This window comes from Cebus imitator, unplaced genomic scaffold (assembly GCF_001604975.1).
Source record: "Cebus imitator isolate Cc_AM_T3 unplaced genomic scaffold, Cebus_imitator-1.0 Scaffold694, whole genome shotgun sequence".
Lineage (NCBI taxonomy): Eukaryota > Metazoa > Chordata > Mammalia > Primates > Cebidae > Cebus > Cebus imitator.
Window position 1 is genome coordinate 629,650 of NW_016108009.1, and position 10,213 is coordinate 639,862.

The 10,213-nt window shown below is 36.0% G+C and overlaps 1 protein-coding gene across 1 annotated transcript in view; it reads left to right on the forward strand.

The window, feature by feature from the left end:
• Positions 1-10,213, forward strand: part of CFH (complement factor H) — a 38,623-nt gene that overhangs the window by 15,313 nt on the left and 13,097 nt on the right. Inside the window, exons 2-5 of the mRNA XM_017518653.2 lie at positions 5,063-5,248; positions 5,885-5,990; positions 7,964-8,040; positions 9,436-9,627. Of these exons, the coding sequence (XP_017374142.2) occupies positions 5,063-5,248; positions 5,885-5,990; positions 7,964-8,040; positions 9,436-9,627 (561 nt within the window). The remainder of the gene's footprint in view (positions 1-5,062; positions 5,249-5,884; positions 5,991-7,963; positions 8,041-9,435; positions 9,628-10,213) is intronic.

Below are 10,213 nucleotides of genomic sequence, written 5' to 3' on the forward strand. Positions count from 1 at the left end.
TTTTTTTTTTTTTTGCCCTGGAATCTACTGTCCTGGTTCTTTGCTCAGTCCCCTTTTTAAACGGATGAATGGGCGACTTCCCGTGGCTCCAATCGCCAGCCAAAAGGGCACCCTGATCGGTGTATTTTGTATGGAGAACCGCTGCTCCGGGGCGCTGACAAAGCAGCTGCGCGGGGCAAAGGAGCGGCGCCGGCAGGCACAGCCACGCTGGCCAAAACAGCTGCGCTGGCAACTGTGGAGCTCCTCCACCTGGGAATTTCCTAGTCTGTGGGCAATAAAAACGCGGTGTCCACTCACCCTCTGCGCTTTCACTGGGAGCAGCAATCCTGAGCTGTTCCTAAATGGCCATCTTGAATCCTCCGTGAATGAGTTCTTATGAGATTTAATGGTTTTATAAGTATCTGGCATTTCCCCTACTTGCACTTATCTCTCTGGTTACCATGTGAAGAAAGTCCTCTCTTCCTCTTCACCTTTCACCATGATTGTAGGTTTCCTGAAGCCTCTCTAACCATGTGAAACTGTGAGTCAATTAAACTTTTTTTTAAAAAATGAACTACCCAGTCTCAGGTAATTATAGTAGTGCAAAATGGACTAATACTGTAAATTGGTATTGAGGTGGTAGGGCACTACTATAAAGATACCTCAAAATGTGGAAATGACTTTGGAACTGGGTAATGGGCAGAGGTTGGAACAGTTTGGAGGTCTCAGAAAAAGACAGGAAGATGTGGAAAAGTTTGGAACTTTCTAGAGACTTGTTGAATGGTTTAGACCAAAATGCTGATAATGATGTGGAATATGAGGTGCAGGCTGAGGTGGTCTCAGATGAGGATGGGGAACTTAACAGGAACTGGAGCAAAGATCACTCTTAACTGTGCTTTAACAAAGATATTGGCAACATTTTGCCTCTGCCCTGGAGATCTGTGTAACTTTGAACTTGAGAAAGTTGATCTGAAATTGGAACTTATGTTTTAAAGGGAAGCAGAGCATAAACATTTGGAAAATTTGCAGCCTGATGATGCAATAGAAAAGAAAAGGCAACTTTCTTGGGAGAAATGCAAGCCCACTGCAGAAATTTGCATAAAAAATGAACCAAATGTTAATCACCAAAATAAGGGGAAAATATCTTCAGGGAGTATCAGAGATCTTTGAGGCAGCCTTTCCCATCACAGACCCAGAGGCCTAGGAAGGAATGGTTTTGCAGGCCTGGGCCCCACTGCTGTGTGCATTCTTAGGACTTGGTGGCCTGTGTCTTAGCTGCTTCAGCTGCAGCCATGGCTAAAAGGGGCCAACATACAGCTTGAGCTTTTACTTCAGAGGATGAAAGTCCTAAGCCTTGGCAGCTTTCACATGGTGTTGGTCCTGTGGGTACACAGAATCCAAAACCTCCACCTAGGTTCATAGGATGTGTGGAAATGCTTAGATGTCCAGGCAGAGGTGTGTTGCAAGGGAGGAGCCCTCATGGAGAACCTCTGCTGGGTCAATGAGGAAGAGAAATATAGGATTGGAGCCCCCACACAAAGGCCCCACTGGAGCACTACATAATGGAGCTGTGGGAAGAGGGCCACCCATTCTCCAGACCTCACAATGGTAGATCCACTGACAGCTTGCACTCAATGCCAGCAGTGAAAGCAGCCCTGGCAGAGGGGCCTTACCCTGCAAAATTATTGGGGCAGATCTTCCCAAGGCTGTGGAAACTCACCTCTTGCATCAGTGTAACCTGAATGTGAGACATAGAATCAAAGGAAATTATTTCGGAACTTTAAGTCTCAATAATTGCCCAATTGGATTTCAGACTTTCATAGAGCCTTTGGCCAATTTATCCTATTTGGGATGGGAGCATTTACCCAATGCCTGTATTCCCATTGTATCTTGTAAATGACTAATGTGCTTTTGATTTTATAAGCTCATATTTGGAAAGGACTTGCCCTGTCTCAGATGAGACTTTGGACATGGACTTTTGGGTTAATGCTGGAGTGAGTTAAGACTTTGAGAGCTGTTGGGAAGGCATGATTGTGTTTTGAAATGTGAGAGCATGAGATTTTGGAGCAGCCAAGAGGCAGAATGATATGGTTTGACTCTGTGTCCCCACCCAAATCTCATCTTAAATTGCAATCCCCATAATCTCTGTGTATTGAGGGAGGGACCCAGTGGGATGTGATTGGATCATGGGGACAGTTTCTCCCATGCTGTTCTCATGATAGTGAGTGAGTTCTCATGAGATTTGATGGTTTAATAAGCATCTGGCATTTTCCCTGTTTGCATTTCTCTCTTTTGCCACCATGTGAAGAGGTCCCTGCCTCCCCTTCCACCATGATTGTAATTTTCTCTTTTTTTTTTTTGAGATGGAGTTTCACTCTTGTTACCCAGGCTGGAGTGCAATGGCGCAATCTCGGCTCACCGCAACCTCCACCTCCTGGGTTCAGGCAATTCTCCTGCCTCAGCCTCCTGAGTAGCTGGGATTACAGGCACGCGCCACCATGCCCAGCTCATTTTTTGTATTTTTAGTAGAGACGGGGTTTCACCATGTTGACCAGGATGGTCTCAATCTCTTGACCTCGTGATCCACCCGCCTCGGCCTCCCAAAGTGCTGGGATTACAGGCGTGAGCCACCGCGCCCAGCCCATGATTGTAATTTTCATGAGGCTTCCCCAGCCATGTGCAACTGTGAGTCAATTTTACCTCTTTTTAAAATAAATTTCCCAGTCTTGGGTGTTTCCTTATAGCAGTACAAAAATGGACTAATATAGTCTGCTTTTAAGAGTTTGCCTTTAATCTTAGGTTTTCAGCAGAGTATCAGTTTAGGTTTTCTTGGTATATAGCATTTTGGGGGTTTGTTGAAATTTCAATTTTGTGAGTTTATTTCTTTCATCAATTCTGGAAACCTTTCAGCTATTGTTTCTTTAAATACTGCCTATGTTCATTTTCTCTTCTATTGTTAGAATTTCAATAAAACATGTTTTATCACTTGACTCTACACCACACATTTTTTTACTCTGTTTTGTTTGTGGTTGTTTATACACTTTTGTTTTTCTATACTTCAGTTTGGATATTTTTACATTACACTTTCTCTAAGTTTAATAAGTTTCTATTGTGCTGTTTTCATTTGATTCTTTACACCTCTGACATGTTGTTATTTCTGATATTTATGAAATTTTAAGATAGCACATGATTTATTATGAGTCAATTTTATTTTGAATTTCTTTAAAAAATTTTTTTCCATCTATTTTCTTTAATTCCTTTATCTATTTTAAAGACCTTAACACTAATTCTAGCATCTGAATCTGAATGTCTACTTCTACTGAATATTTATTTTCTCTTTTTGTTCATAGTTGTTTTGCTTCTTTGTGTATCTTTTAATTTTTATTCAAATCATACTTTTAAACAAAAAAATAATGACAAAAGTTTGTATAACTTACTCTCACCAACAAGATTGTTCACTCTTTCTTTAGCCACTCAAAAATTTAACTCAGAGGGACCTGGGTAACACTTTTAGTTTGAGTCAGTCCCACTTCTCATTTCTAAAGTCTCAAACAATAAACCTTCTTATGTTTTAAAAATCAATAAACATACACACACACACACACACACACACACACAGAGTATATACATATACACATATATACATATGCAAATATGTATATATGTATACTATATGTGTGTGTGTCTATATATTAGTATTTTGAGATAGAAGCTACCACCATGTTATATTAACATCATATATATAACAATACACATAACATCATATATATTATATATATGAGCATATGATATACATAATAAAAGCTCTTTTGTATGTGTTTGCTTTTCTGCTATTTTGACATCTGCTCATATATATATATGTGTGTGTGTGTATATATATATATATCAAAGGCTCATATATATATATCAAACAATGGAAAAGTGAACATATATATAGAGAGAGCTTTTATTATATACATTATATAATATACATAAAGCTTTTCTGCTGTTTTGACATCTGCTCTTATGTATCACCCAGAGTGACTTTCAAATATGGCATGTTATGATGATCACACAAGTTGTATATTTGAGTCAGTCCCCTTTTCTTATTGAGACTTTTTCTATGAGACAATGGGAAAGTCAGTCTTCCCATAAGAAGCTACCTAGACTCTAGGAAAGCAACCTGATTTGGCAACGTTTCAGAACTTTTCATGCTAGATATAACCTCCTCATGTTTGGTTCTTTCTTACCTCATTACCATTATTCCATTCAGGCTAAATAGAGGCCTGATCTTCAGTCCATATGCAGAGTTGACAAACATAACCAGGTAAAAAATGACCAGAGACCCTATGTTTACTTGAAACAGGTCCTTCCTACTTAGGTTCAGTTCATTTAATTATCTTTGTTTCCACAACTTACCTTTGAACATAAACATGCACACAGAATTTGTTGTTCCAATTTGCAGTGGGAGCGTTTTTCTTTTCCATCCTATTCTATCTTATTTGGAGCATTCCATATAATTTTGTGTTAGCTTATCTTCATTTTTGCAAATAGAATTTATCTACATGTATATTACAATAATATACATGTAATGCATATCATACATCTCTTTGATTACTTATTTAATAATTGGCTTCTCTACTAGAATGCAAATACTTTGAGAACAGATACTTTGTTTCCTCAGTGTTTTTTTTTTTTGTTTATAACTTAGAATAGTGCTTAATAAATATTTCCCAAATTAATGAAATAATAGTAGAATGCTTGCCAGCAATTAAGAGTAATATAACAAAATATACTTAATGCTTTGGAAAGTTATTAGGCTATTTTCTTACAGTGAATATTCTTATAAAATTATGTAGGTACAAATTTTATAAGGTGAAGTGCATTCTTACACTACATGCAGAAATGTATGTATACTTGATAGATATGGGGGTAGGGGATAGAGAGAGAAAGAAAGGGGGGGGGAGAGACAGAGAGAGAGAGAGAAAGAGAAATTTAGGTAGACTTGTAACTGTACAGGCATTTTTAAAAGCAACAATTACTTAAACATACCATACATTTAACTATATGCTTTAGGCACTTATTTTGTTTTTATTGTTTGTAGATTGCAAAGAACCTCCTCCAAGAAAAGATACAGAAATTCTGACAGGTTCCTGGCCTAACCAAGCATATCCAGAAGGCACTCCGGCTACCTATAAATGCCGCCCTGGATATAGGTCTCTCGGAAATATAATAATGACGTGCAGGCATGGAACATGGGTGGCTGTGAATCCATTGAAGACATGTCAGAGTAAGTACTTCGTACATTTGTGAAGTTTATGAAAACTTTTAGTTGTGAAAATGCTTAATATTTAATATTGTAGCATTTATGGCTGAATTATATCACTATTGTCACTCAAATACAAAATAATACCTCATCATTTTTTTTGAGACAGAGTCTGGCTCTGCCACCCAGGCTGGCGTAGGGCAGTGGCGCAATCTTGGTGCACTGCAACCTCTACCTCCTGGGTTCACGCAATTCTCCTGCCTTAGCCTCCCAAGTAGCTGGGACTACAGGCATGCACCACCACATCTGGCTATTTTTTGTTTTTTAATAGAGATGGGGTTTTACCATAATGGCCAGGCTTGTCTCAAACCCCTGGCCTCATGATCTGCCCGCCTCTGCCTCCTAAAGTGCTGGTATTACAGGCGTGAGCCACCATGCCTGGCCAATACATCATCAGTTTTAAAAACGGGTGGTCATCCTCCAAAATTCAAAGAGCAAGCATATAGTTTAAGTTCAATTATGAAATAATAGCTTTGCCATATTTAATTTTCCTTATATTCAATCTGTCTTATATAATATCAAATATCCTTGTTCCCCCACTCCTATATAAAATATATTCCTTGTTATTCCATACTAATTCATATCTTTTTTCCATTTTAGAAAGGCCCTGTGGATTTCCTGGAGATACTCCCTTTGGTTCTTTTAAGCTCACAGTAGGAAATGCATTTGAATATGGTGCAAAAGTTGTATATACATGCAATGAGGGGTATGTAGTCCATACAAAAAGAGGCTTATTATTAAGATAGTAATTGGGAACTATACTACATTATATGTTTTAAAAGTGGTTATATTTTTCTATGAGCATTTAAAAAAGTAATACACAAGTACCTGAAAATTTACCTATGATGGAAATAATTATATCTGGATACCACATTATCTCCTTAACACTGAAAAATTTAAATAAAGTATAACTTCTCTCATAGGGTATAATTATAGGAGACTGGGAAACAGTAAGTATGCACATATATAATTATTCACCCAACAAATCTTCACTACATTATATTTTGTGCAGAGTATCACGGGAGTTCAATGTATCAGGAACAATATGAATTGTAAGACGTTTATATTGTATGGTAACTGTTTTGACAGATTTTATACAATTTAATGGAAGCAAGACTTTTACCTACTTATAAGTTGTGTTTACAACTAGTGTTACTTCATGTCTCAGGCCTGCAAATTATTCTTACCTCACGGACTAAAAATACTGTTCTTTCAGAATCATTGACTCTGTTCCTTCCAACAAACTACTTGGTTTTCATTGGCAAATTCTTCACTCTACGTCCTCAGTGTTCTTTTGTCCCCCTTATTCTCTACTAGATCAAAAATTACTTTGAAGAAAAATATATATATGGGAAAACTAGGATTAGATCACTATAATCTTATACTTAATAAACAGAAATGTAATCAAATATTACAAATAGAATACCATTATTCTTTTCTCATGGTTTTCTTAATTTGAAGCATTAAAATATAATAGTTTAAAGCTTAGACACTGGAGTAAGCCTGCTTTTCTCTACCACTTAACACTTACGGGTATTTATAAAAATATCTCTTGACTTCTGTTTTTTCTCCTACAAAACAGACACATTTTATGTACACCATCGATTGGTGGGGAAAAATAAGTAAGACACACATTTGCAGTTCTTAGAAGAGATCTTGAGATAATGTAGATACCAAATAAGTATAATTTTTTATGAATTTATTCTCTCCTTAGTCACTACCTGAGGGAGGTTTTTCAAATACATTTTTAGCCCTTCAATCATTACTGCTGATTTTATCACACATAACCAAATAGGTTATGATTTCCTGGGCCTGGATTTTTAAAATTTGCTATCCTCCTCACCTCTGAAATCTTTCTTTTACTACAGGCTTGCGTCCTCTCTTTAAGTTCAGCACTTGACTTTGCAAAGGACATAAAAATGTATAGATCTGAAGCCTCTAGCAATGATTGCACATTTTGCACATGCCCTAGGAACTTATAATCCAGTAGAGCATTTTAGATTCAAAGGGCAGGCTTGATGGGTCACTAAAATTACATAAGTTCGACATTAGATGGATTGGGTCAGCAGGTTTGACTCACTGAGTATTCTCTGAAAACAATTTCTAGGATAGAGATGGGGAGACGGAAGCAAGTGCTGAAAGTAAATGACACAGTGACGACTTTTGGGGGCACTATCTTTAATTATGTAGAAAGCCTAAGATGTTCAGAAAATAGCAGAATCGTGGAGGGCAGAAATATGGTGTAAGATTGGAGGGGGGAAACATAAGGTTAGCTATTGGTTACTATATTTTTAGCTTTTGTTTTAGAGATAGTTCATGGAGCTTACTATATTATTGAATTTAATTACCTACTTCAATGAAAAACAAGAATACTGTGTCTGAAACAATAACGAGTTTGTCATGAACCAAGGATTATGATTATTCCCAGTTCATGCACCAAGAAGGAGAGAAAGATAAAGGTTGGGGGGAGACAGAGACAGACAGAGAGAAAGAAACTTAACAAATCTAGAGAGAAAGAGGGTGAGGGAGGAGGAAGGAAAAACAAAGAAAAAAGAAACAAAATGCATAAGCTGTTAATTTTTCTTGATATGGAGTCTCTGGACACTCAGAATGACACTGAGTTTAAAACTGCATAGAAGCACACATTATCTCACCACTCTGCTATTTTTGGGTTTTCAGGTATCAATTGCTAGGTGGGATTAATTATCGTGAATGTGATGCAGATGGATGGACCAATGATATTCCTATATGTGAAGGTACACATAAAATTTTTTACAAGTATATTGAAATACCTTAAATATCCAAGATTTTTCACAATGCCTTACATGAAAATATCTTAAAATCTTTAATTAAATTTTTTTTGTTTGTTTCTCATATAATGTAGACTGGGAATCTCATCTTTTTATTACTACATTCTTGGTGTTTCAGAAGCCAAATACAAATGCAACCTGACCTGATCTAATAATTGAAGTATTAGACATTAGGGAATCTAAAACTCATTTTTATTTCCTTTTGGATTCCAATGACTAGAAATGCATATAAGCATCATTAGCTAAATAAAGACCAGAATTACACCTTTATTAATGAAGAGGCACTCACCCAATAACCACCCAAATGCAGGGATCTATGATAACAGCTGAAGTAGAGAACACGATTGAGATATCCCACCAAGAGAGGTTGTCCTGCGAACTTGCCTTTACTGAAAAGAGGAATAAACTACGAGCGAGCTCTGTTATTTCTTACTGGTCTATAAAGCTACCAGAGAAATGAGAAAAATGTAGCTTCTGTTTTCATGTTTTTAGCTAATAATCCAACTCTCTAGTCTTATGGAAATAAAATAATCAGAGCAGTATTTCCTAATTCCACAGCAAGTAGTAAATGGAGAGACTGAAGTGTGATAATCATTCAAAAATTCTGTTAACTACAGAAGGTAATGCAAGTTTTTTCATCTATGGAAATGAGATGAAGAAGATTAATGTTCTAGAGAGCATCTACTTTGAAATCAACTGGGATGCTTGTTAAAAATTAAAATTTTTGGTTACTAAAAATGACCTACTCAATCAGTATCACGAAGGTGAAAATGCAGGAAGATTGTCCTAAAAATTTTTATTTTAACAAGCGTACTGAGTCATTCTATAGTATAATAAAGTTTGACTTTAGAGAAATTGGAAAATATTAAGTAGAATCAAAAGAAGTACTCAAATTATTTTGGACACTGATGTTGAAGAGGATGAAAAATTTCTCTATTGATTTCTCTATTGAAGTTAATGTCATAAAATTTGCTTTTACATCTTTTAGGAATGTGGTGCTGTATTATTCTGGGGCATAAATGAAAATGTTGTATTTAATTATCCCAAGCTTTATATTTCTTAATTATTTAAAAATACTTGTTTGTTCATACAAAAATACAAGCTAGCATTCAAAGTAGTAATTTTCATTTTCCATTCCCATAGAAAATATCAGGAATAAACATTCCATTTGCTTGTTTCTTAGCAGGATGTATCTCTAGCAAACAGGTATATCAAATGCTTCTAAAAAGAATTTAAATAATTTCCTCCAGTCTTATCCTAGGGAAAAATTTATACATACATATGCTTTTCATAATAAGTTTTTAAAATTCCTTTAGAAAACATTACATTTATTTTCTTCAGTTGTGAAGTGTTTACCAGTGACAGCACCAGAGAATGGAGAAGTCATCAGTGGTGCAATGGAATCAGACCGAGAATACCATTTTGGACAAGTAGTACACTTTGCATGTAATCCAGGCTACAAGATTGAAGGAGATAAAGAAATACATTGTTCAGGTGATGGTGCTTGGAGTAAAGAAATACCAAAGTGTGTGGGTAAGATACACTTACTGTTTGAGTATTTTTAGCCTTTTAAATAAAAATATACATTTAAAACATCATTCATTCTAAAGAATATCAGCAATATTAACTATAGCTAATGTTTGTTGAACACTTACTATATGCCTGTAATTTATCTTAGTTCTTTGCATGCATGACTTCATTTTACTTTTCAAACAACTCTATCATTTATTTAATGTTATCACTTTTATTTTGTAATTGAAGAGACTAATGCGAAGAAGTTAAATTATGTGCCCTGGATTATCATGCATACACAGTCAAGTTAGGATTTCAACATAGGTTATCTGACATCAGAATCCATGCTTTAACCATAACTCCATGGTACTTGCCTCTTAGGCTGAAAGAGAATGCTAAGTATTTCTGGTGCAAGTTGTAATATTGACCTCTGGAATAGACATTTGTTTTTAATTTTGAAAGCCAAAGATTTGTTATGTATTTCCAGGGATGCATTAGTATGACATTCTGTTTTTGAATAACACTTCTAGGAAGCAGACCTGTTTTATATTTGTTCTACAAGTTTACTATAAATATTGCTGAATTGAACAGAATCTACTAAATAAAT